The sequence below is a fragment of the Hyaena hyaena genome, unplaced genomic scaffold, assembly GCF_003009895.1.
Source record: "Hyaena hyaena isolate Hyena2069 unplaced genomic scaffold, ASM300989v1 scaffold_1461, whole genome shotgun sequence".
Classification (NCBI taxonomy): Eukaryota; Metazoa; Chordata; class Mammalia; order Carnivora; family Hyaenidae; genus Hyaena; species Hyaena hyaena.
The window spans coordinates 13,183-40,939 of record NW_024082093.1 but is presented as its reverse complement, the minus strand read 5'-3'; the positions used below and the strand labels follow the sequence as shown (position 1 = coordinate 40,939).

The window sequence follows — 27,757 nt, the reverse complement described above, 5'->3', positions numbered from 1 at the left end:
TTTCTTTTTGAGAAGTCTGGGTAGGGGTTTATCCATTTTGTTTATTCTTTCAAAAAACCAGCTCTTAGATTCATTGATCTGTTCTACTGTTTTTTTTTTTTAATTCTGTGTTGTTTATTTCTGCTCTAATCTTTATTATTTATCTTCTGATGGCTTTGGCTTTTCTTTGCTGTACTGCTTCTAGTTCCTTTAGGTGTGTAGTTAGGTTTTGTATTTGATATTGTTCTTGTTTCTTGAGATAGGCCTGGATTGCAATGTATTTTCCTCTTAGCACTGTGTTTGCTGCATCCCAAAGGGTTTGGGCTATTGTGTTTTCATTTTCATTTGCTTCCATATGTTTTTTTATTTTTTTCTTTAATTGCCTGGTGGCCCCATTCTTTCTTTAATAGGATGTTCTTTAACCTACGTGAGGCTTCCCAAACTTTTCTTGTGCTTGATGTCAAGTTTCATAGCATTGTGATCTGAAAATATGTATAGTATGATCTCAAATTTTTATATTTATTGAGGGCTGTTCTGTGATTCAGTATGTGATCTATCTTGGAGAATGTTCCATGTGCACTCAAGAAGAATGTATATTCTGCTGCTTTTGGATGAAAAGTTCTGAATATATCTGTCACACATCTGGTCCAGTATATCATTCGGGGCCATTGTTTCTTTATTGATTTTTCTGCCTAGATGATCTGTCCATTGCTGTAAGTGGTGTATTAAAGTCCCCTGGAATTACTGTATTCTTATCAATAAGAATTGCTTATGTTTGTGATTAATTGATTTACATATTTGATTATTTCAAGTTGGGGTCATAAACATTTACAACTGTTAGTTCTTGATGGACAGATCCCATAATTATGATATAGTGCCCTTCTTCATCGCTTGTTACAGCCTTTAGTTCAAAATCTAGTTTTTCTGATATAAGTATGGCTCCTTTTGACTTCCAGTAACATGATAGATGGTTCTCCATCCCCTCACTTTCAATCTGAGGGTGTCCTCAAGTCTCAAATGAGTCTCTTGTAGACAGGATAGAGATGGATCTTATTTTTTTGTTTTGTTTTATTTTTTTGTAATCCATTCTGATACCCTTTTGTCTTTTGATTGGGGCACTTAATCCATTTACATTCAGAGTGATTATTGAAAGATACAGAGTTAGTGTTATTGTATTATCTTTAGGTTTCAAACTTGTGATAATGTCTCTGGTCCTTTGTAGTCTTTGCAGCATTCCACTCATCAACTCCCTCTTAGGATCCCCTGCAGCACTGGTTTAGTGGTCAAGACTCCTTTATTTTTTGTTTGTCTGGGAAAGCCTTTATTTCTCCTATTCTAAATGATAGCCTTGCTGGATAAAGGATTCTTGGATGCATATTTTTCCTTTTCAGCACATTGAATATGTCTTGCCACTCCCTTCTGACCTGCCAAGTTTCAGTGGACAGATCTGCTGCTACCCTTATGTATCTACTCATATAGGTTAAGGCCCATTTGTCCCTAGCTGCCTTCAGAATTCTCTCTTTATCTTTGTATTTTGGCCATTTCAGTATGATATGCTGTGGTGAAGATCCATTCTTCTTGAACCTGAAGGGAGTTCTCTGTGCCTCCTGGATTTGGATATCTGCTTCCTTCCCCATTTTAGGGAAGTTCTCAGCTATAATTTTTTCAAGTAAACCTTCTGCCCCTTTTTCTCTCTCTTCTTCTGGAATTCCTATGATACAGATATTATTATGTTTCACTGAATCGCTTAGTTTTCTAATTCTCCCCTCGGGGTCTAGTATTTTCTAATCTCTCTTTTTCTTGGCTTCATAATTTTCCATAATTTTATCTTTTGTTTCACTTATTTTCTCCTCTGCTTTCTTCATCCTTGCTGTCACTGCATCTAGTTTATTTTGCACTTCATTTACAGTATTTCTTAATTAATTTTGACTATTTCTTAGTTCCTTGAGCCCTGCAGCAGTAGATTCTTTGCTGTCTTCTGTGCTTTTTTAAAGCCTACCTATTAATCTTATGACTAATATTCTAAATTCTTGACAAGATATATTGTTTATATCTGTTTTTAGCAATTTCCTAGTTTTCATTCCTTCCTGTAATTTCTTTTGAGGAGAATTCTTCCATTTCATCATTTTGGCTAGTTTTCTGTCCTTTACATGTTTTAATAGCTTGTTATGTGTCCTGCACCTGTGAGCACTACGATATTAAAAAGAGGTCATACACTGTCCAGGGCCTGGCTCTTCAGGAGGTGTTTTTGGAGTATGTTGTGTGCTCTGTTGTGACTCTGGTTGCTTTATCTCCCTACTCATAGTTGTGGTTTGGACCCTCCACCAGGTGTGCTTTGATTTGTTCATTGGAGTAACCCTGGAAAAAATTTAAAAAGGGGGTGGTGGTGGTGATGGAAGAAGCCTTATCCTATATAAGGACACAAGTGACAGGGGCAGGGAAAAAGGAAAGAAAAAAATTGACAAGGCAGAGAATCAGATAAACTATATGGCTTAATTGAGAGAGAAAGAGAGGAAGATAAAGAAGGAGATACAGAAGAGGTGTAAAAAGAATAGATTAAAAATGTCTGCTTAACCAGACCAACAACTAGAATAGAGAAGGAAAGAAATAAGAGGAAGAGAAGGAAGAAAAATTTTATATATATATATTTAATATAAATTTATAAATTTAATTTAATTAAAAATAAATACAATATAAATAAACTATAAATATATACACACACATACATAGTGTTGCCTATGAATCAAATCAGAAAGCAAAACCACTGGACTGATATCTGATGTTGCCTTGGAACTGGTGGCTGGGCTGGTCTGGAGGAGGGGCCATCTGGTTCAGTTACTGTCAGTTTTACTCTGGTAGATAAGCAGTTACCAGGCATGGAAGGGCATGGTTTGATGTTGGTGGGTTCCGCCTCCACTGTGGGCCTGCTGCCCATTCTCTGAAGCCCCACCTTGTTGGTGATAGGGAGAAAAATGGCAACATCCCAGTCCCTCGTTTCTGACTGAGTATCCCAAACCACTCCGTTCAGGCCATCCTCACAGTGCCGCGCAGGCGCATGTGGGTTGTTTGTCCCTTTCCATGGTCTCCTGCATCTCATAGGCTCACAACTGGGATTCAAGCCCCAGTGTCTTAAAGGATCCCATTCCACACGCCCCAGATATTGGGTAGAGCCACTCCAACAGAGAGCCTCTGCTGGTGGGTATTTGTAGGGTTTTTATCCTTGGAGCTGCTATATACCTGCTTCCCACAGCACTCAAGGAAGGTGACTGCTCTCTCTGACCTCACCTCTGAGCTCATTACTGAGGTGAGGCTGGCTCCTCTTGTCCTCTAGGTGTGTGTACAGGGCGGTAGGCCCCCGTCCAGAGAAAGACCCCCCAGCCCTGAATCATGTTAGAAATTGGTTCTCTCTCCATTTTTCCATTCCCTGGTCTGTGCTTTTTCTCTTGTCCAAATACCATCCTACACTTCCACAAAAAAACAAAGAAACAGACAGACATTAAAAAAGTGGCGCCTAGGTGGCTCAGTTGGTTAAGCATCTGACTTGGGCTCAGGTCATGATCTCACGGTTCATGGATTCAAGCCCCGCATTGGGCTCTGTGCTGACAGCTAGCTCAGAGCCTGGAGCCTGCTTCAGATTCCATGTCTCCCTCTCTCTTTGACCTTCCTCTGCTCATGCTGTCCTTCTCTCTCAGAAATTTAAAAAAAAATCCTACACTTCCACAGCCTCCCTTTCTCTACCTTTTATCTCTCCACAGGAAAGGATCCCTCCTGTCTGGGCTTATGCTGCCCTTTTTGTCTCTCCCAAGTCGCAGTCATGCACCTATGGCCCACCAAGGTGTCCCTGTGGGCCCCTGGAGATGTTTCTTTGACTTTGTGGCCTGGATTCCTGGAATTTCAAGTCTTCTGGCCTGAATGCTGCTGTCTTTGAGAGATGAGGGAACTTCGGGTCTACCTAATTCGCTGCCATATTGGCTCCAAGGATGATCCTTTCTTTGGCAAAAGGCAAACTGGCCACAAGTCACTGTTCTACACATCAGAACCATAGAGCTTTTTAGAGTTCAAGCCCCACATATTGTGTGGAGTCTGCTTAATTTTTTTTTTTAGATCTGAAGAAATTAAGAGTACTAAGGTATGGCAGGGACTGAAATAAGCCAAGATTAGATGTGTCTCTAAAAGAAAGGTTGAATCAGCAAGTTTTGCCCTTTTCAATTACATGACTCAAGGGTTGTCCTCACCATCCAACTCTACCTCCCCCTTTTCATCCCCCCATGAGAGACAGCTCCCTTCTTCCCATGGGCATATCCTCCCTGAAGGAAGGAATTCTGTGCTAGCATTCACACAAAGATGACTGATTAATCCTTTGTTCTTCTGTTACTTCACAATTTTTCTGGATGGCATTTGTATAGAAAATTTCTTTTTTCCCCTCTTGATATATCTAATGTACAATTTTTTATAAATTTTAAAATTTATACCTTGCTAAAAATTTTTTGGCATGTCTTAATATTCAACAGTGTTGTTTAGACATTAAATGAAAACAGTAACAAGTATGACGGCTTTATTAATAAATTCTACTGTGATTAGGCAAAGTATTATTTTTTAAGTAGGCTCTGTGCCCAACATGGGTCTTGAACTCATGACCCCAAGATCAAGAGTTGCATGTTCTACATGCTGAGCCAGACAGGCACCCTTACACAGATTATTTTTTCATGATGAATATGCTTGGGTGAAATGTCATATTCATAATTTGTGTAATAATTTTTTTTTAGTTCCATGTGAGATGTACTGAATTTCATAAATCATTGCCGTTGATTATTTCTTTGTAGTCAGTAAAAAGAAAAGTTGTGTTTCTGTCAGAGAAATTTTATTACACTTGAACATAGCATTTATAATATATATTTATATATATATAAATTTTTATATAAAATAAAATATAAAATATATATAAAATTTTATATAAAATAATAATTTACATTTGTAATGTTCATCTACCCAAATACTTCCCCATATGCCTAAGTCTAAGTAAAATTAAGAAGTAGCAAATTTAGACTGTTAGGTAACTTATACTTTTCTCATTGTGGTAAAATATGTATAATTTACTCTTTTTACTATTAAAATTTTAATTGTAAAGTACACATAAGATCATGTTTATCAATAATTTTTAAATGTACAATTCAATGATGTTTAAGTGCTTTCACATTGTTGTGCTACCATCACCATCATCTATCCACAAAACATTCTTCATCTTCCAAAACTGAAACTCTTTACCCATTAAACACTAGCTTCCAATTCCTCCTGGCAACCACCATTCTGCTTTCTGTCATTGTGAATTCCAGGTACCTCATATAAGTGGAATTATATAATATTTGCCTTTTTGTTATCGGTTTCTATCACTTAGCATAATAACTTCACAGTTTATGTTATAGCATATGTCATAATTTCCTAATTTTTTAAGACTGAATAATATTTCATTTTATATATATATATATCCATGCACATATACACACACACACACATACACATACACACACTATATGTTGTTTGTCCATTTGTCTGTCCGTGGACACTTAGGGTGTTTCCTTTTGGCTTTTGTGAATAATGTTGTTGTGAACACGGGTGTACAGATATCTTTTCAAGACTTTGCTTTTATTTCTTTTGTATATACATCCAAAAGTGAAATTGCTGGATCACATGGTCATTCTGTTTTAAATTTTTTGCTTTGAGTAACTACCTTACTGTTTTTCATAGCGGCTGTCCCATTTCATATTCCCACTAACACTGTACAAGTGTTCCAGTCTAGTCACATCTTTGCAAATGCTTATAATTTTCTCTGTGTGTGTATGTATTGTTGTTGTTGTTATTGTTTAGATAATAGCAATCCTAATGGGTGTGAGATGTTATCTCATTATGATTTTGACTTGTATTTTCCTAATAATTAGTGGCTTTGAGCATCTTTTCATGTGCTTGTCATCTGTGTCTTCTTTAGAAAAATATCTATTTAAAATTTTTGCCATTTTTAGTTGAGTTTCTTGTTTTCATTGCTATTGAAATGAAATTTCAGGAATTCTTTATACTTTCTCAATATTAATATGTTATCAAATTAATGATTTGCAAATATTTTCTCCTATTCTGTGGGTTGCCTTTTTCTCTGTTTATAGTGTCCTTAGCTGGACAAAAGCTAAAATCCATTTTATCTATTTTTTTTGTTACCTGTGACTTGTACTTTTTATTTTTTAATTAAAAAAATTTAATGTTTATTTATTTTAGAGAGAGACAGAGCACAGGTGGAGGAGGGATAGAGAAAGGAAAACCCAGAAGCCTACTTAGGTTTTGAGGTGTCAGAACAGATCCTGATGCGGGGCTCAAACTCACGAAATGTGAAGTCATGACCTGAGTTGAAGTCAGGTGCTTAACCAACTGAGCCACCCCACCCAGGTGCCCCTAACTTGTACTTTTTAAATTAAAAATCTATAGACATGCCTTTCAAGATAAGAAGTATGACAATATGAATCTTTCATTTTATTTTATTATTTTTTAAGTAGGCTTCACACCCATTGTGGGGCTTGAACTAATGATCCTGAAATCAAAAGTCACATGCTCTACTGATCAGGCCAGCTAGGCACACCAGAAATATTTCATTTTAAATTGTCATTATATTACATAAACATATAGTATGTATCTTCAAAACATTTTAGGAACCTTTTCACAAACTACCAATTTTCCAAAGATGATTCAAATACAATTTACCTATTTATTTCTTACCATTATAAAAGAGAAACTCTGCTAGCTATTTTCTTCATAAAATTATAACCTCTGTTGGGGGCGCCTGGGTGGCTTAGTCGGTTAAGCGTCTGACTTTTGCTTCGGTCATGATCTCGCGGTTCGTGGGTTCGAGCCCCACGTCGGGCTCTGTGCTGACTGCCAGCTCAGAGACTGGAGCCTGTTTCAGTCTGTGACTCCCTCTCTCTCTGACCCTCCCCTGCTCATGCTGTCTCTCTCTCTTAGAAATAAATAAAACATTTAAAAAAAAATTATAACCTCTGTTGATAAATTGTAACCTCTTTAAAGCCAGTAAACTATAAATATTTTTGATGATAATGAGTTGTTATTTGGTATACAATACAATATAATTCTTGGACAAAAATATTTCAGCATTGCTGTATGAAGTCCCGTGGGGGGATGCCTGGGTGGCTCAGTTGGTTAAGCATCAGGACGTGATCTCACAGTCCTGAGATTGAGCTTTGCACTAAGCGTGGAGCCGCTTAAGATTCTCTCTCTGTCCTTCTCCCCTGCTTGTGCATATTCTCGCTCTTTCTCTCAAAAAAAAAAAAAAAACAGAACAAAAAAAGTAGTCCAATGGGAACATGTATTTATTGAAACAATAATTGAAGGCAGTGTTCATTATATCATACAAGAATTTCTTCTCTTAAGAAATTTTTTTTTTGGTTTCAGTGTCAGGAATTGATGAGTTTCTCTAAGAAACTGGCTTACTTTTATGTAATGAATGTTATTAACTATCTACCTACTACTGTTTTCCTCTTTATCAGCTTCTAGATAATTCACAACCAGTGTTCTAGGACTTCCCACACTTTAGCAAGTGTAATATTCTTCATTGGTATGAATTTCTTGCATTACCATTATTTCTGGCTTCCATTTTATGACGAATTGTTTTCCTTTAACCATATTTTTCTCATCTACTTTCAATTTGTGTTACCTTGCTGAATTGTGTGTGGGTGTTTGTATATAACAACATGCTTAAATCCATTTTGATGTAAAGTGTAATTTAAATAAATGTTTTCTAAAACATTGTATTTAAAGTTGTAAATGGAAAATAAAGAAATATTTTTGGCATAATATATTTTGATACGGTACAGATGATCAGTTTAGGAACAATCCTTTTAAGGATTGGAAACAACCCTTTCAACCTTCACCAACTTCCTCTAATTTAATGTAGGCTTGAAGGGCAGGGATTTGGAGTCAGAAGGACTTGGGTTTAGACCCCGCCTTAACTGTTTATTGAGCTTTGGGATCCTGGATATGGTCTCTAAATCTGTAAAATCAAGATAACAATATGTAATTCATAAGGTTGTTCTAAGGATTAAATGAGAATATTTATGAAGTGCTCAAAACAGTGCTTGGCACATGGTGAGTGCAAAAAATAAATGAAAGGTATTACTGTTAATCAGCATCGATTCTTCCATTTGGAAATAATGGAAGATTATTGCCAGCTTAGCATTTTCTAAAGGAAATTAGGACAGAGTAAATGAGAACAGGCCTGAAAGAAAATTGTCCTTCTTTTCTCTATTATATTTGGTTTTATTGGGAATCCTCATTAAAAAAAATCATATTTGTTTCTAGTTTCTATAACTATTTTTATAGAGTAACTGTTTGCTTATAGGAAGAGGGTGATCTGCTTTGAAGAACATGGGACAATGGAAAGAAGAGTTCTCAATGCAGCATGTATTGCATCGATTTCAATGACATCTAAAAACTGTTATGCAGTGTTTCTCCTTTCATTCATTTGAATTCAGCTTCATAGCAGATGTCACCTGACCATTGTATATGTGTATACACTAGCTTGAGCTTGGGGGAGATACTCAAAGGTGAGCCCGGGGAAGTCAGCCTGAGTTTGCCTGCCCTTCTCAGCATAAATTCAACAGGAGAACTCTGCCTAGGGGCAATGCTGCTGAAGAAAGTGAAGAAAGAGACTGGCAAGAAAGGGTGAATTGGGACCACCATTGGAAATTCTCTGGGCAGTGCACCTGGCACAAGAGCCCACAGTCTGATGCTAATTTTAACAAGACATTTAAGGGTGATTTAAAGGTCATGTAATATATAAACAGTGTATAGTAGCATGGTTTTCAGTCCTTGGTACATTTTTGTTTTGTTTTTTTATTTTGTTTTTATTTTTATAAAATCCAGGTTAGTTAACATATAGTGTAGTAATGGTTTCAGGAATAGAATTTAGTGATTCTTAACCTACATGTAATACCCAGTGCTCATGCCAACAATTGCCTTCCTTAATGCCCATGAGCATTTAGCCCATCCCCCCACCCACTGTTCTCCAATAACCCTCAGTTTTTTCTCTGTATTTTGTTTGTTCTCTGCAAGAGTCTCTTATGGTTTGCTTCCCTCTCTATTTTTATCTTATTTTTCCTTCCCTTCCTCTATGTTCATATGTTGTGTTTCTTAAATTCCACATATGAGTGAAATCATGTTCTTTTTTTTCTCTGACTTATTTCCTATACCATAATACATTCTAATTCCTTCCATGTTGTTGCAAATAGTAAGATTTGATTCTTGTTGATCGCTGAGTAATATTCCATTGTATATGTATATATGCACACCACATCTTCCTTACCATTTATCATCAATGGACATTGGGGCTCTTTCCACAATTTGACTATTATTGATAATGCTGCTATAAACATTGGGGTGCATGTGCCCCTTCAAATCAGCACTTTTATATCCTTTGGATCAGTACCTAGAAGTGCAGTTGCGGGGTCATAAGGTAGTTCTTTTTTTAATTTTTTGAGGAACCTCCATACTGTTTACCAGAGTTGCTGCTCCAGGTTGCATTTCCACCAGCATTGCAAAAGTGTTGCACTTTCCCTGCATCCTCGCCAACATCTGTTGTTCTCTGAGGTTTTTAATCTTAACCTTTCTGACACGTGTGAAGTGGTATCTCATTTGTGGTTTTGGTTTGTAATTCTCTGATGATGAGTGATGTTGAGTATCTGGGTGTCTTCTTTAGAAAAATGTCTGTTCATATCTTTTAGCCATTTCTTCACTGGATTGTTTGTTTTTTTGGGTGTTGAGTTTGATACATTCTTTATAGATCTGAGATACTAACCCTTTGTCCGATAGTGTCATTTGCAAATACCTTCTCCCATTCCATTGGTTGCCTCTTAGTTTTGTTGATTGTTTCCTTTGCTGTGCAGAAGCTTTTTATCTTGATGAGGTCCCAGTAGTTCCTTTTTGCTTTTATTTCCCTTGCCTCTGGAAACATGTCTAGTAAGAAGATGCTGTAGCTGAGGTCAAAGAGGTTGTCGCCTGTTTTCTCCTATAGGATTTTCATAGTGTCCTGTTTCACATCATTAGGTCTTTCATCCATTTTGAATTTATTTTTGTGTATGGTGTAAGAAAGTGGCCCAGGTTTATTCTTCTGCATGTCGCTGTCCAGTTTTCCCAGCACCATTTGCTGACAAGACTGTCTTTTTTCCATTGGATACTCTTTCCTCTTTTGTCACTTATTAGTTGGCCATATGTTTGTGGGTCCATTTCTGGGTTTTCTATTCTATTCCATTGATCTATGTTTCTGTTTTTGTGCCAATACCATACTGTCTTGATGATTACAGCTTTATAATACACCTAGATGTTCCAAACTCTGATGCCTCCAGCTTTCTTTCTTTTTTTTTTTTTTTCCCCCCAACATTACTTTGGCTATTTGGGGTCTTTTGTAGTTCCATACAAATTTTAGAATTGTTTATTCTAGCTCTGTGAAAAATACTGGTGTTATTTTGAAAGGCATTGTATTGAATATGTAAATTACTTTGGGTAGTAATGATATTTTAACATTTGTTCTTCTAACCCATGAACATGTAATATTTTTCCATTTCTTTGTGTCTTGTTCAGTTTCTTTCATGAGCTTTCTATAGCTTTCACCATGCAGGGCTGATTTGTGACCCAGTGTGTGACCTATTCTGGAGAATGTTCCATGTGCACTGGAGAAGAAAAAACCTAACCTTTTACCTTTTTGGTTAGGTTTACTCCGAGGTATTTTATGGATTTTTTTTCAATTGGAAATGGGATCTATTCCTTGATTTCTCTTTCTGCTGCTTCATTATTGGTTTATGGAAATGCAACTGATTTCTGTATGTTAATTTTATATCCTGAGACTTTTCTGAATTCTGTATCTGTTATAGCAGATTTTTGGTGAATTTTCTGGTTTTCCACACACATAGAGTATCATGTCATCTGCGACAAATGGAAGTTTCCCTTCTATCTTGCCAAACTGAATACCTTTTATTTCTTTTTGTTGTCTAATTGCTGAGGCTAGGACTTCATCACTGTGTTGAACAAAAGTGGTGAGAGTGAACCTCCTTGTCGTGTTCCTGACCTTAAGGAGAAGGCTCTCCGTTTTTCCCCATTGAGGATGATATTAGCAGTGGGCCTTTCATAGATGGCCTATATGATCTTGGGGTATGTTCCTTCTATTCTGACTTTCCTGAGAGTTTTTGTCAAGAAAGGATGTTGTATTTTGTCAAATGCTTTTTCAGCATCTATTAAGAGGATCGTGTGGTTCTTCTCCTTTCTTTTATTAGTGTGATATATCACTTTCATGTATCATGGTTGATTTGGCATTGAACCAGCCCTGCAGCCCAGGAGTAAACTCCACTTGATCGTGGTGAATAATTCTTTTGATATATTGTTGGATTTGGTTTGCTAGTATCTTGTTGAGAATTTTTGCATCCATGTTCATCAGGAAGATTGATCAAAAATTCTCCTTTTTAGTGGGGTCTTCATCTGGTTTTGGAATAAAGGTAATGCTGTGTGTAGCAACATGGATGGACCTTGAGGGTGTTATGCTGAGCGAAATAAGTCAGGCAGAGAAGGACAAATATCATATGTTTGCACGTATAGGAGGATTAGGAGGAACTTGACGGAGGACCAAGGGGGAGAAGAAGGGCGGAAATGGTGGGGGAAAGGGAGAGAGGCAAACCATGAGAGACTCTTGAATGCTGACAAAAACTGAGGACTGATGGATGTGGGGGGGAGGGGGGGATGGGCATGAAGGAGGGCACTTTGGGGATGAGCACTGAGTGTTATGTAGAAACTAATTTGACAATAAACTATTTGTAAAAAAAAAAAAAAAAAAAAAAAAAGGTAATGCTGGACTCAGAATAACTTTGGAAGTTTTCTTCATTTCTATTTTTGGAACAGCTTCAAAAGAATAAAGTAACTCTTCTTTAAACATTTGGTAGAATTCCCCTGGGGAAAAGTCCAGCCATTGACTCTTCTTTTTTGGGAATTTTTTTTTTCATTACCGATGTAGTTTCTTTATTGGTTATGGATCTTTTGAAATTTTCTATTTCTTTCTATTTCAGTTTTGGTAGATTATATGTTTCTAGGAATTTATCCATTCTTTCAGATTGCCCAATTTGTTGCCAAATGATTGCTCATAATATTCTCTTATTATTAATTGTATTTCTGCGATGTTGGTTGTGATCTCCCTTTCATAAGTGAATTTATTTATTTGGGTCCTTTTTCTTTTGGTAAATGTGGCTGGGGGTTATCAATTTTGTACATTCTTTCAAAGAACCAGCTCCTTGTTTTGTTGATCTCTTCTATTGTTTTTTATTTATGTCAGTGTTTTCAGCTCTAATCTTTATTATTTCCCTTTGGAAAATAATAAAGAGGAATTTGGTTTGGGGCTTTATTTGATGTTCTTTTTCAAGCTCTTTTAGGTATAACGTTAGGTTGTGTATTTGAGACATTTCTACCTTCTTTAGGAATGCCTACCTTGCTATGTATATACTTTCCTCTTATGACTGACTTTGCTGAATCTGGAAGTTTTGGATTGTCATCTTTTCATTTTCATTGGCTCTGTGTTCTTTTTAATTTCCTCTTTAATGTCTTGGTTAACCCCTTTATTCTTTAGTAGGATGTTCTTTAATCTCCAATTATTTGTGGTCTTTTCAAATTTTTTCTTGTGGTTGATTTCTTTTTTTAAAAAATTTTTAATGATTATTTATTTTTGAGAGAGAGAGACAGAGCACAAGTGGGGAAGGGCAGAGAGAGAAGGAGACACAGAATCCGAAGCAGGCTCCAGGCTCTGAGCTGTCAGCACAGAGCCCAATGCCAGGCTCAAACTCACAAACTGTGAGATCATGACCTGAGCTGAAGTCAGAGGCCTAACCGACTGAGCCACCCAGGCACCCCTCTTGTGGTTTATTTCAAGCTTCATAGTGTTGTGGTCTGCAAATATGCATGGTAATATCTTGATCATTTGTACCTGTTGACAGCTGATTTGTGACCCAGTATGTGACCTATTCTGGAGAATGTCCCATGTGCACTGGAGAAGAATGTGTATTCTGCTGATTTAGGATGAAATGTTCTGAATGTCTTTTAAGTCCATCCAGTCCAGTGTGTCATTCAAAGCCATTGTTTCTTTGTTCATTTTCAGTTTAGATATCCTCTCCATTGCTCTAAGTGGGGTGTTTAAGTCCCATACTAATATGGTTTTATTATTAATGGGTTTCTTTAAGTTTGTGATTAATTGATTTATATATTTTAGTTCTTTCATGTTGGGGGCATAAATATTTACAGTTTTTAGACATTTTTGGCGGATAGCCCCCTTAATTATAATACAATCCCCTTATTTGTCTCTTGTGACAGTCTTTCTTTTAAAATATAGTTGTCTGTTAGAAGTATGGCTACTCCGGCTTTCTTTTGACATCCATTAGCATAATAGATGGCTCTCCATCCCCTCAATCTGCATACCTTCAATCTGTAGGTGTGTTAGATCTAAAATAAGTCTTTTGTAGGTAGCATATAGGTGGGTCTTATTTTTTATCCATTCTGATACCCTATGTCTTTTGATTGGAGCATTTAGTCCATTTATATTTAGATTGATTATTGAAAGATAAGAATTTAGTGCCATTGTGTTGCCTGTACAGTTGGTGTTTCCTGTGATATTCTCTGGTCCTTTCTAGTCTTTGTTGCTTTTGGTCTTTTTTTTTTTTTTTTTTTTAATTTTGTTTTGTTTTGTTTTTTCTCCACTGAAAAAGTCCCCCTTAAAATTTCTTGCAGTGCTGGTTTAGTCATCACAAGCTCCTTTAAGTTTTGTTTGTCTGGGAAACTCTTTGTCTCTCATTCTGGTTTGAATGATAGCCTTGCTGGATAAAGAATTCTTGGCTGCATACTTTTCCTTTTCAGCACGTTGAATATATCCTATACCTCCTTTCTGGCCTGCCAAGTTTCTGTGGATATATCTGCTGTGAACATGATGTTTTCCCTTGTATATGAAGGACTTTTTTCTTTGCTGTTTTCATAATTCTTTCCTTATCTTTGTTTTTTTGTTTTGTTTTGTTTTGTTTTTTTGCATTTGACTATGATAGGTTTTGGTGATGGTTGGTTTTTGTTGAATCCATTGGGAGTTCTCTGTGCTTCTTGTGTTTTGATGTCTTTGTCCTTCTCTAGATTAGGTATGTTTTCAGTTCTAATTTACTGACATAAACGTTCTGCCCCTTCTCTCTCCATCTTCTGGGACTTCTATGTGTTGAATGTTACTCTTTTTAAATAAGTCACTGAGTTCTCTGAGTCTTTTATCATGATCTTTTGGTTTTGCTTCCCTCTTTTTTTCTGCTTCATAATTTTCCATAATTTTATCTTCTACTCACTGATCCACTGTTCTGTTTTGTCCACCCTTTCTGTCATGGCATCCATTCAAGATTGCATCTCAGTTATGGCATTTTTTTATTTTGGACTGACTAGATTGTAGTTCTTTTATCTATGCAGAAAGGGATTCTCTGGTGTCTTCTATGCTTTTTTTTTTAACTCCAGCTTGTATCCTTATAGTCATCATTTTAAAGTCTAGTTCTGACATCTTAATTGTATCTGTATTGATTTAAATTCCTGACCATCATTTTTTACTGCTCCTTATTTTGGGGTGAATTCCTCCCATCTTTTTATCTTGGAGGAAGACAATGATTAACAAAGTAAAATGTTAAAATTAAAAAATTAAAAACAAAACAAAGTAATCAAATAAAGGAAGCCAGATCCTAGGTGTGTTTCAGTCTGCTTGTTGAGAGATGCTTGATAGAATAGAGAAAAAGAGAAAGAAAAAAAAAGTTTAAAAATGTTTTTAATAAAGAATTATAAGTAATAAAATAGAATAAAATAGAATAAAAAAATAAAAATAAATAAAAAAGAATTTGCTCTTTCTGTATCCAAGAAAGAGAAAGAAAAGGAAGAAACAAACAAACAAAAAAAACAACCTAAGCAAAAGCAAAGCAAATGAACAGATAAATGAACCAGCAAACAGCATGAAACCCGAATGAAGTTACATCCAGTTTCCCCTTGAACTGAAACGTTTAAGCACTCTATAGTCCACAGACTAATAAGCAGGTGGAAGGGATTTGTGCCCTTTTTCTGGGAGATGTGCCTGGAGGTCACAAGTGGGCAGGGCTTGCTCCATTCTCCACTTGGTGGCAATGCTGAGCTTACTGTGTGTGACTTGTGTGTGGGGCACATGTGCATGCTACAAGAGAAAATGGCTTCACCCCGATCCATTGTCTTTGGCGCAGGAAGGAAACCTGAACCTTGACAGACCTGTAATCAAGCACCCCTCCTTTGTCTCAGGCCCTCATCTACTCCCTACCTCTACCCTGTCCTTGTCCAAGCTATCCACCTCCCAGGTGGCACCTCACCCCAGTGTTTTATCTCAGATGGGACTATGTTTCAGAACCCCACACTTCAGAGACCCCCGCAGCTGGGGAAGCATTTCACCAAGCAATGACTAGGTGTCAGCTTGTCCCAGAAAACATTTGTGGGTCACGCAGTGGCAGAGGCCCAGAGTTTACAGCAAATCACAACTCAGAGCCAGTACCAGGTTTTATTGCCCTTTGGCATCATTGTTCCAATAAGGTGGCTGCTCTCCAGGGTCTGTGGGGCTTTTGCCCACAGGGAGGCCATATGGTTTCTACCAAATGCACATTAATCAGGGGATCCACTTCTCGTGTGGTACACAGACCCCTCATACCTCACTGCCTGCTCTTGGGGATTCTCCCTATTTCCTCACCAGAGCACCAACAGACACTTAGCTCTGAACCTTCAGACTCTGCACTCCACTGTTTATAGAATCCTGGTGGTATTGAAACCCTCTCCTTTTTCCTTGCCAGTGGTTCTGGGAAGTAGATATTTTGTCCAATCCCCTGCGAGTGTTTTCACTCTTTCTCTCCAGCTACTTTTGTGGGGGGGGTGGGGTACTGCTTTTCTTGTGCAATCCTGATGTGCTGCATTATACCCCTTTTTCTCTTTCTTTCTCTGTCCTCTCTCTGCAAAAATGGCTCCCTATCCTCTGCATCTTTTCTCTCCCCCAATTCACCTTTCCATACCATATACCTGCCAAATTCTTGGGCTCCAATTATGCAGATTGTTGCATTAATCCTCAGATCTATTCCTTAGGTATTCAAAATGGTTTGATGCCAATCTAGCTATGTTTCAGGGATGAAACAGGCTCAGGGTCCCCATACTAATCTGCCATCTTCACACTTCAGTCCTTGGTAATTTTAAATATTTTTATTCACGTAGGTCTGGAAGATTATGATTTTACTAGCCACCGTCCTATGTTATCCCTTCTTTCCTTTGATAACTGTATGTTTCAGTCAAGCTCCATTTACTCTTTTTTGCAAGCGTATAAATCTACTTTATTGTTAAGATATATTTTTTCAGTCTTGAAAAAGTCTGATATAGTCAAAACAGATTGGATTTAAGAATTCTCTGGGACTAGGTTTTCATCCTTGCTCTGCCAGTCAGTTACTTACTGTGTAGATTTAGGGAGCTACTTAATCTCACAAAGGTTTTGTTCCTTCATGTCTAAAATTGTTAAAACAGTAGTCCCTTTGACCCAACATGACACAACCCTATTCTCTCTGTTTCTGTCATTATTATACTCTCTGGTTAAAGTCACTGATAATCTCCTATTTATCAAATTCAGAGTAGGCTTTGAATTATAGTAATTTGACTCATAAGATTTTTTTGTTTATTTTGTTTTTATCATTGTCCTTTACTGCCAATCTTGAAACATTTTCTTCCACTGGCTTCCATGAAACCACTTTTCTTCATTTATTTTTTTCATTCCTCTCTGGGTGTACTTCCTTAGTTTTCTTTGTAGGTTTCTCTTTAACAAGTGTTTCCATTTTGGAGTTTCTTCTGGTTCAATTCTAAATCTTCTTTTCACTCTACTCCTTTCCCTTAGTAATACTCAGGGCTTCCACTTTCTACCCTGTATACCCATGACTTTTAAATATATTTCTCCAGAGCAGACCTTTATTTTTGACTGACTCCTCAACATTGATACCTGCCTGTCTCAAAAGAACTGTAATCCAGAAGAGAGCCAGCTACCCTAAACTACTTCTGTGGAATTTCCATTGCCTGTGAATAATGTCCCTGTTAATCCATTTCTATTATTCAGAAATGTAGGTGTCATCTTCCTTCCTATGGTCTCCCCTCCATCACATCCAATCCAGCACCAATTCCTGCATGACTTATCTTCTTTCCAGTCTTCTCTTCCCTTCCTTCCATCATCCTTGGACATACTACTACTATTTGATAATTAGATTATTTCAAATGTCACCCAGCCTGGAGTGCCTGGATGGCTCAGTCATTTAAGCCTCTGACTTCAGCTCAGGTCATGATCTCACGGTTCATGAGTTCAAGCCCTGCATTGGGTTCTGAGCTGACAGTGCAGACCCTGCTTGGGATTCTCTCTCTCCCTCTCTCTCTGCCCCTCCCCTGCTCGTGTTCTCACTCTCTAAGTAAATAAATAAACATTTTTTTAAATGTAAATTAAAAAAAATGTCACCCAACTTGCCTCTCTCTTGTCAGCCTCCAGTTCATTTACTATATACTACAGCTGGAATAATGTTCACAAAACACTTTTAATGCTGCCTCTTTCAAGTCCTTCAGTACCTTCTCATTGCTTTCAGGGTCACAGTTAGGATTCTAAATATGGGCTACAAGACCCTGCATCATCTTGCCCCTGGCCCATCTCTCTAACCCCCTCCTGTTTTATTCTCTTATCTCTGCATTTCAGCCACAGAAACTTCTTTCAGTTTTTCAAATGTATGGTGTTCCTTTTTGTAGCACAGAATCTTTGCATATGTTGTTTCTTTTGCCTGCATTTTCCACTCCTCTCTTAACCATCTTTAAGCTTATGGATCATTAATATGGTCATCTACTTCTCATGTAAGCTTCCCACTCTTGACTTGCCACCTCAGTATATGGTTAACTCTTCTTTTTTGTTTCTTATAGCACAGTGTATTTTTTTCCTTCATGACAATTATCATGGTTTGTATTTATACATCTATTTTGTCAATTAAATTATTAATGTTTAATGGTCATCTTCAGTATTATATCAACTCCATAAAGTCAATGGCCATGTTAGTTTTTGTTCGGCATTTGATTCCCAGTGCCTAGCACATAGTAATTACCTCTTTAAATATTAATTAAATGCAGTAATAACTGAATATGCATCAGATGCTTGCTCTGCCCATTGCTGTATGGAGGAGTCAGTGATGCTATCCGTCAGGGTTCTATAATCTGTTGGGGGTAATAAGACACTAGCATAAGCATTATAACAAAACAGTGTGAGTAATAAATAACCATAAGTGTAAAATCTATAGATACAAAGAGAAGAGAGGTCCATCTGATTTAATGATACTGGCATGATTTCAACAACTTAGTGTGTAGAATATGTAAATTTTATTCTGGGTAATAGGAATAATCACATTAAGGAAATAGTCAAGTTGTTCACCTTGGCTGCAGCATAGGATATATAACTGTGTGAGAGATAATGTTAGAAACATTGTTTGGAGCCTGAACTTGGAGGTTCTTGAATGTTAGAATGAAGGATGTAAGGCTTACATGCCCTTAAGCTTAATTAAACAAAGAAACAAATAAAAAATGATTATCTATTAAGTTGTAAAATGAAAGACATCACTAATCTCTAGATTTGCAACTAATTCTTATGCTTGGTCTACCTGTCTTTTTTTAGTAAAGTCATTTTTCTGTTGATAAAATATTCTTAGCAAAGACTGTGAAGACTTGCAAAGAAATAGTTTCAGTGTTAGTTAGAAATGTCTCTCTAGTGGACTATTTTTTTTTAAATTTTATTTTAAAGCACAAGCTGAGGAGAGGGGCAGAGGAAGATAGAGAAAGAGAGAGAGAGAGAGAGAGAGAAAGAGAGAGAGAGAAAGAGAATTGCAAGTAGAATGGCTCCACATTTAGCATGGAGCCAGACCTAGGGCTCAGTCCCACAACCATGGGATCATTACCTGAGTTAAAATCAAGAGTCAGATACTCAACAAATGGAGAGATATAGATGCCCCTGAAATAGACTATTAATTTGAGGGAGAAAGTGTGATCTTTGAAAAGTATTCTCTGTGAATTCTTAGGTATCTAATAGCTTTAAGCTTCATGATAAAAGCAGTCTTTGTTTAGTGAACATGCCATGAAAATCATTTTAGACTTTGTTTTTAAATTAAAATATGAAAGTGCAGAATAATTGTGTAAGATTTGATTTCATGTTTACCTAAAGAGCATTTAAAAGTTGTTTGTAAGCTGTCCTGAAAATCGCTTTGAGAAAAACTGCCTGTCTACCTCCTTTACCACATTCTGGATACACAGCTTTAAAAATTACAAAATTATAAAACCATTCAGACATTGTTTTGTGTGATGCACATTTTAAGATTGCTATCTCAGATTACCATATATCATTATTTTAAAATTGAGCAGTTTTAAGCATCTTGATAGTATTCCATGGGTTACTTTGTCCTCTTTAGTTGGCCTTCATATAGTATATCACTGGACATATTTTAAATACATTTTTGTGAATATTCTGATTTGATATGTCATAACAAAAGCTTAATTTATATGTAGTCAAATGTATCTATCTTTTTTCTTCACTGTTTCTGGCTCTGGTATGATACAGAACCTAGATTTCTTCTAGTACCTTTTTTATTTTGTAACATTGCATCTTTAGTCTATCTGTTAGGTGGTTGGCAATGTCTCCTGGTTTCAGTGCTGATAACATTTTCTTCTTTACTTTTGCTTTATGTTGGTCATTTTCCAGAGGGGGAATTTTCAACCAGATATTTCTTTGAAATTCATTTTAAAGTTGCCTGGCATTAAAAATCTACTCTCTTTTAAAATGAAGAATCAGAAACAGATTGCAAGGAGGCTGAATTATTTTTGCAAAATGGAACAATTTCATATTGTTACCCAGTCATGGTTTTTGGTCTGTATCTTAAAGATAGCATTAAATTGTTAGAGAAAAAAATTAGGTCTGAGAAGAGTAGAAATAGTGACGATCAGAATAGTGGGGCTTGGCCTTCTAAGACATCTTCCAGAAGCTACAGGCAGTGATTAGTTTTCTAATGTATCAGTCTGCATACCCTCTATCATATACAGCTTCTCATAGGGAATTCTGTTTATAGCCTTCAGGTCTGCCAGGCAGCAGAGCAAAGGACTCTCTTCAAAGATAGTTAAATGCATTAGTGTACACTGCCCCAGTCTTAGTAGGTTCTTAATAAGTAGTTGCTGAAAACCGTGCCGGCAGCATTGTTCCCTGGTCTGGGTCTTTTATATCAAACACCATGATAAAATGCCAAAAGGAAATTTTTTAATTAAATTTTGAGTTTAATAGTATTTTCCATATGTTTTTTAATCTCTAATTCATTTGTAATTACATTTTTTTTACTTTACAGAATAAAATTGAGGTTTTTGGTGTTAGGGTTGTATGAGTTTCAACATATTTATAGAATTATGTAACCAGCACCACAGTCAGAGTAGAAAACAATTTTATCACCCCCAAAAATCTCCCTCCTGCTGCTTTATAGTCATAGCCTCTTCACATTCCCAGTCCCTGGTAACTACTGATCTCTTTTCTGTTGCTATAGTTTTGCCTTTTTCAGTATATAGTATAAATGAAATCCATTGAGTATCTTCTTTCAGATTTGCTATTTTCACTCAGCATAATACCCTTGAGATCCATACAAGTGTATATCAATTTTTTGTTGCTGACTAGTATTTCAGGGTATGGTTGCCCCACGGTTTGTTATTCTTATTCCTGTTGTTTCACACTTGTTAAAACAGTTACTGCCTTTTTTGTTGGAATTTATAATTGTCTATTGGCATAGGTGTTTTTTAATGTTTATTTTATTTTTGAGAGAGAGATAGAGACAGCGTGAACAGGGGAGGGTCAGAGAGACAGGGAGATACAGAATCTGAAATAGGCTCCAGGCTCTGAGCTAGATGTGAGCACAGAGCCCGACGAACCGTGAGATCATGACCTGAGCCGAAGTCGGACGCTTAACTGACTGAGCCACCCAGGCGCCCCTGGCATAGGTGTTTTAGAAGAAAAATGTCCCTTAATTTTTTTTGATTGAACAAAATATAAACTGGAGTATAATTAAAAGAACATCAAGGAGTAAATATACTTCTGCTTACTAAGTAAGAGTGGTGGGCAGCTCATCTTTGAATTAAATCAAGAATTTATAAAGCTATATCATCGCAGAACTATATGGGAATTGTTAAACTGATTTTTAACTTCATGGGTTCTAGAGCAAAATCTCATTTTTCTAGAATACTTCAGGAATTTGATTTATTAAATATTCTGGGTATCTTTTAAGTAGCTTGTATTTACATACATAGGTTAGCCAGTTCTCCAATAATTAGAATACAGTAAAGTCATTTAGTGCCAATATGTTGTTGAATATAATTTCATCCTTTTCATTTGGTTTAAGAAGTACCACAAGGTCTTATTTTTTCAATTTTTAAATGTTTTTTAGTTTATTTTTTAGTCAGAGGGAGAGAGAGAGAGAGAGAGAGAAAGGGAGAGAACACAAGTGGGAGAAGGGCAGACAGAGAGGGAAACACAGAATCTGAAGCAGGTTCTAGGCTCTGAGCTGTCAGCACAGAGCCTGATGTGGGGTTTGAACACGTGAACTGCGAGATCATGACCTGAGCCAAACTCATAGCTTGACCAACTGAGCCACCCAGGCACCCCAAGGAAGTACCACAAGATCTTCAATGGGAATTGTCTTTTGCTAGATCAATTATCATTATATACTATCCTGCGCATAGAAGAAAAGCATGGTTTTATGAGCTTTCTCGCTGTTTATAATGTAGAAAATGCTTTTACTGTCTTGTAGTAGTTGTTGCAATTAATACATGAATGCTAAGTGATAATGACATCCATGACTCCTCCCCTTAAAGAGCCTTAAAAATTGAATTGGGAAATGGCTTGATCAAAGAGTGTTTTTAGAGATCTGATGGTGATAGAGTGGATAGACTGGTGCCAGCGGGAGCAGATGGGCATCAGGGGAGGCTGTACAAAATAAGTAAGCTGGTGACAATGAGATCAGAAATGAAAGGACAGGGTGAGAGCTATTTTGAATGAAGAAATTATGTTTCTCACCAACTGACAAGATATTAAATTGGGTGATCATCTAAGATGGTTCTGAGACTAGAAAAATCATTGTAGAAATAGAGAAATAACTTGCTTATGGACAATGAGATTTTAAATGAGGCAATTGAGTCTAATGTGATTTTGGTCATCGGTGTTCTTGGGGAAAAAAAGCAGTGTCGAGTGAAATAAAGGGACTGAAAACTAGATTAAAACTAGGTAGATCTTTTGCCTCGAATTATCATTCATGTATTTGAGTAAACGAAAGGAAATTGGACTGATAGATGTTTGTTTTAATTTCCTAACCTTATTTTGCAGAAGGGACAGAATCTTCACAAATCTTCATATGTCGATCTTTATTTTTCACAGTAAATAGTGGCAACAGAACTCTAACAAATGAATTTACATTTTTATTTTTTACTGTAAATATCAGAGAGTGTTGTTTATAGATAAGAGTACATATATTATGTATAAAATGGTGTAAAAATAAAATTTCCTGAAGTAGGCATAGAGTTATCTTCCTAATACCATTTTAAATGGGTTTTTAAGATTTTGAACATTACATACAATAATTTATCCCTTCTTTATCTACTTCCACAATATGGCATATTAATTTATTTTACTCCATCTTTTGGATATCACTGATTTACTGGAAATGTGTGCACCCTTAGGACATCTCTCAAATGTCATCATTTTGTAAATGTTTCATTATTTTTGGAACATGTTTCTAGATCCATGATTATGTTCATTCCTCTTCCCTAAAGATGGTAGAAAGCAGTATGATTCATTGAAAAAGTCAGAGACACATACCATAGTAATTATTTCAAGCATTTCTTTTAATGGCTTTAGGGTGTGATTTTAGACACAATAATCCATGTAGTTTATTTAATGTTTCAGTTGACGCAAGTGCACAATTTTCTTCATGATACACTTGTGTGGTATAGCATATGGATCAAAATTTATTTTCTGTATGTTTTCTTAAGAATAATAGGAATTTTTGGGGTGCCTGGGTGGCTCAGTGTGTTGAGCGTCTGACTTCGGCGCAGGTCATGACCTCGGCGCAGGTCATGATCTCGCCGTTGGTGGGTTCAAGCCCTGCACTGGGCTCTGTGCTGACAGCCCAGAGCCTGGAGCCTGCTTCAGATTCTGTGTCTCCCTCTCTCTCTGACCCTCCCCTGCTCATGCTGTCTGTCTCTCTCAGAAATAAATAAAACATTAAAAAAAAAAAAGAATAATAGGAATTTTTAAGTAGAGCTTATGAACTTTACTTATAATTATTTAGAACATATGTCAATAGGAAAGGGTAAAGTTTAGTGGAAAGTAAATAATTCATTCAACATTAGAGCTTTAAAAAAAGGGTAGATAATAATGGGGGTGGGGGGAAGGGGGGTGATGGACATGGAGGGGGCACTTGTGGGGATGAGCACTGGGTGTTATATGGAAACCAACTTGACAATAAACTATTTTAAAAAAAATAAAAAAAATAAAATCTCTGACTAAATAGACAAATATCTCTGACTATAAAAAAATAAAAATAAAAAAATAAACAAAGGGTAGATAATATTTTTAAAATCTGGTATTTATTTGTTCTCATTTTATCTAGTCAATAAATGTTAGACTGTTGAAGAGTAGTCATATAATCACTAATAAATTTCTCATTCTCGAAAGTGGGACAGCTCTACTTTAAATAAAATTGTGTATGAGTGAGTGAGGTGGTTTAATTATTGCATGTATGCTGTGTAGATCTGGAATTATTAAGTTCAGGCCTTTAGCCTAATACTATAATGTATTCATTTTTGTGATTTTTGGAGATGGCTTTTTGGGCCATATTTTCTGCAATATAAAACTGCATATACAGTTTTGAGATGTTGATTTTGGCCTTTCATTCAAAACAACTCTAAAATTATAAGGTCATTAATATTTATAATTTAAGTAAGAAAAATGTACATAAAAGTACCTTATGGTTTATAAATATGCATATTATCACAAAGTGGGGTTATTATAATTTTATTATAATATGCTAGCTGTATATTTGTCATATATTTTATAATTTAGATATATTGGCCAAAACACTATATTATGGGGTAGTATACCTTGATAGTTAAATTAGGCACCAGTTAATGCGATGTAGGATAAGCCTTTCTCCCTTATTTCTACCCTGCCACGTATTATGTGACTTGGTCTATAACTTTAATAATAATAATGCTGGTGGCATTGGTGCTCTAGGAGATCTTTTATCATTCCTTTACATAGAAAATCAAGAAAAATCAACTCAAAATAATAACATTTTGTCTCATATTATTCTGCATTGTATCAAGACATGAGTGTTTCAAAATGCCATGTACCAAATGTTCTTTCTCTCCACTCTTATTTTTAGATTTAGTTCTTATTTAAAATGTTCCTGATTTTCTCTGACCAGGTGACATAGCGTAAAATTACATGTTTGATTTATACGTTTTACACTCATTGAGCCCTACTCTGTTTTTGTCACTATGCTCAGTCCTGGGTTTTCATTCAGAAGACACAGTGCCAAACTTCAAGGAATTTCCAGGCTATTTATTGGGCACACAGAGATGAGAATGAAATTTAATACAATGTCTACATTGCTGTAATGGAAGTCTGTAGAATAGTAGATTGAGAAGTGTGGAGTCTGTATAGGAAGGCAAGGTCCAGATCAAGAAGGGCCTTCAACACTGTATAAAGGAGTTCAGATTTTATTTTGTTGTAAATATGAGGAAACTGAAAAGTTTTGAGATAAAAAATGACATAAAAAATTTTAGGAGGGCCTGAGTGGCTTAATTGGTTAAGGGTCTGACTCTTGGTTTTAGCTCAGCTCACAGGTTATGAGTTCGAGCCCTGCTATTAGCACAGAGCCTGCTTGGTATACTCTCTCTCCCTCTTTGTGTGCCCCTCCCCTGCTCACACTTGCTCTCTGTCTCTCAAAATAAGTAAATAAACTTAAAAATATTTTTAAAGAATTCTTATGTTGAGGAAGATGAATTGGAGGAATAGTGACTCACAGCAGGAAAACCATAAAACTGCTTTAGTCTAGATGAGAGATATTTATGGCCTGATTTAAGATCAAGATTTGTTAATTTTTGCTAGTTGCCTCATTTTCTTTGTATCTCTTACTTAAAAATATAGAAAGAAGTAATCTTGTTAGTCCAGTTCATCATTTGTTCATCATTTGTAACATATATATGAAATTCATAGGCAATTGAAGCTGACTCAATCTTTAGCCAAGCTAATCACCTATGAAATGCACTGAGTAATCCTGAAAAATATATCTGCTCTGGATTCCATGTTTGGATTTGGGTGAAATCCAAATGCTAGTGGATTAGGGAGTATATTGCAGGTTGTGGGGGGAAGGTAAGGGGCTTGGCTGTGTAGGGAATAACAAACTAGTGGGGAACACAGGATGAAAGAAATCAAGGAAAGGCTTTTGTTTTGTTTATTTTGTTTTTTAATATGGCAGAGGTTCAAATATAGGAGTCAGTGGCTAGGAAATGGTTGAAATAAAGAGAGTGTTTATTTTTTTAATTGTTGAAGTAATGTTAATGTGGCAGAAGATAGGATTCCAGAGCACAGGAATATCAATGTCTTATAGGAAGAAGGATACCCCTCCTTCTGCAGTGGAGTTGAAGAAGAAAGGTGGAGTGAGGTGCAGATAAGTTTAGAAGTGGGCAGAACCTGCTTGTTACCACACTTTATGAAATAAGCAACAAAGCGAGATGCTTGAGAAGAGAGGTAAATATTTCCAATAATTACTGAGTAAAATTCAATTAGAAGCCTAACAACTAGGGATATGATGAAGTGGTTTTTCCTCCTGCAGCCGATCTAGATGTAGGTTGGAAAAAAGTGGACTAGTCCAGAGTTGAAATGGAGTTAACTTGTGACTTGGTAGGAGTTAATATTTGTTTTATTTTTTCTATTTGTGTGGTTAAACTGGTTGTTTCATTCTGGTTTTCCATACATTTCCTTTTGCAGGTCTTGATGATTGTTTGCAGCAGTATATTAAGAACTTTGAGAGGGAGAAGATCAGTGGAGACCAGCTGCTGCGCATTACACATCAGGAACTAGAAGATCTGGGGGTCAGCCGCATTGGCCATCAGGAATTGATCTTGGAAGCAGTTGACCTTCTGTGTGCACTGGTAAGGACATTAACTGGTGGAAAGTGAAACTTGTTTTATTTCCTTTTAAAATTTTTCCTTTTTATTTTTTTCTTTCCTTCTTTTTCTTCTATATTTAAAAATAGTTTAAGTAATTTTAAAAAATTTATAACTCTCCTAATTCTCAACTGACTAGAAGTGGTATCTTCCTCCTTCATTAAATTTGATATATTAAATAGTACCAAATTACAAATTAAAAGGGCTTATACCTCAACCAGTAACATTACATTTAGTTACCTCAAAAACATATGTTAGAGCTCTCAAACGAAGTATTCATGGCATCATTTGAAATATACAGTTCAATACAATCTGTTGTAAAGTCCATTCCCTTCTGAAAGTTTTGATTTAGTATCACAAATATTAAGAAATCCTATTAGAAAAATCATTAAAATAATCTATTTGAATGTTCTAAATGTATACATTTAATAAAAATTAAATATTGTACATTATATGGTTTCTTTTGTCAACTTACAAGAGAAATCAATGTCAAAATAATCCTTCAAGAGTCTGATAACATATTATATATTCTGAAAGGAACATATATTTTTTTTCCATGTTGGGTAAGATGCCACTGGATTGGTTTAAATTGTTGCAAATATTTGCAAGGGGGCTAGAGCTACACTGAGACAAAAAAACATGAGTGTTGTAATATAATAATCTGTGATTGAAATTTGGCTCAGTCAGTTACTGACACTTGTAAGCAAGTAATTTCATCATGACCTTAGTTTTTAAATTTAAAATGGTGGTAGTAACAACTGCCTCTTGGAGGTGTTGTGAAAAGCAAATGAGATAGTGTTTATATAGTGCCTAATTAAGTGCCTGGCACACAGTAGGCATTCAATAAGTAGTTAACTATTAAGATGATAATTAACAAGAAATGAGTAGATAATTTCTTACGACTCAAGCATCAGTTAATACTCTCAGGACTTGTGTGTCAGATGTAAGTTCCTGCCCTCTTGAAGAGCTTATAGGAGCAGAAAGTAACACACAAATAATCACAATACTATAGTATAATTACCAAAATAAAAGTATAAGCTAAGTATTATCGGGGCACAGAAGATAAAATAGCTAGCTTTGACTATCATAGATGGGTTCATATTGCAAAAGAGGTGATCTTCAAGCATCCTAGAGGAAGATGAGCATGTGTTTGGAAGAACAAGAGGGAAAGGCATTCCATGTATATAAAACAACACATACACAGGCACACACAATAAAGAGAATGCCTGGTGGGTTTGAACTGTGATTAACTATTTGAGAGAACAGAAATACATGGGAAACATTGGCCGAAGATTAGGCTATAAAATACAGAATAGTCGCAGACTATAAAGTACCTAAACATTATGTATCAGAATCAGTTCACAGAAATCATACTGGATATAAGAGATAGTACTCAGAGTAAGGTAAGAGTTCTTCATGGTTTTGC

The 27,757-nt window shown here is 36.1% G+C and overlaps 1 protein-coding gene across 1 annotated transcript in view; it reads left to right on the top strand.

Moving 5' to 3' along the window:
* Nucleotides 1-27,757, top strand: part of LOC120225636 (connector enhancer of kinase suppressor of ras 2-like) — a gene marked incomplete at its 3' end in the record, with an annotated part of 82,634 nt that overhangs the window by 42,478 nt on the left and 12,399 nt on the right. The window contains exon 2 of the mRNA XM_039223817.1: nt 26,153-26,316. Coding sequence (XP_039079748.1) covers nt 26,153-26,316 — 164 coding nt within the window. The remainder of the gene's footprint in view (nt 1-26,152; nt 26,317-27,757) is intronic.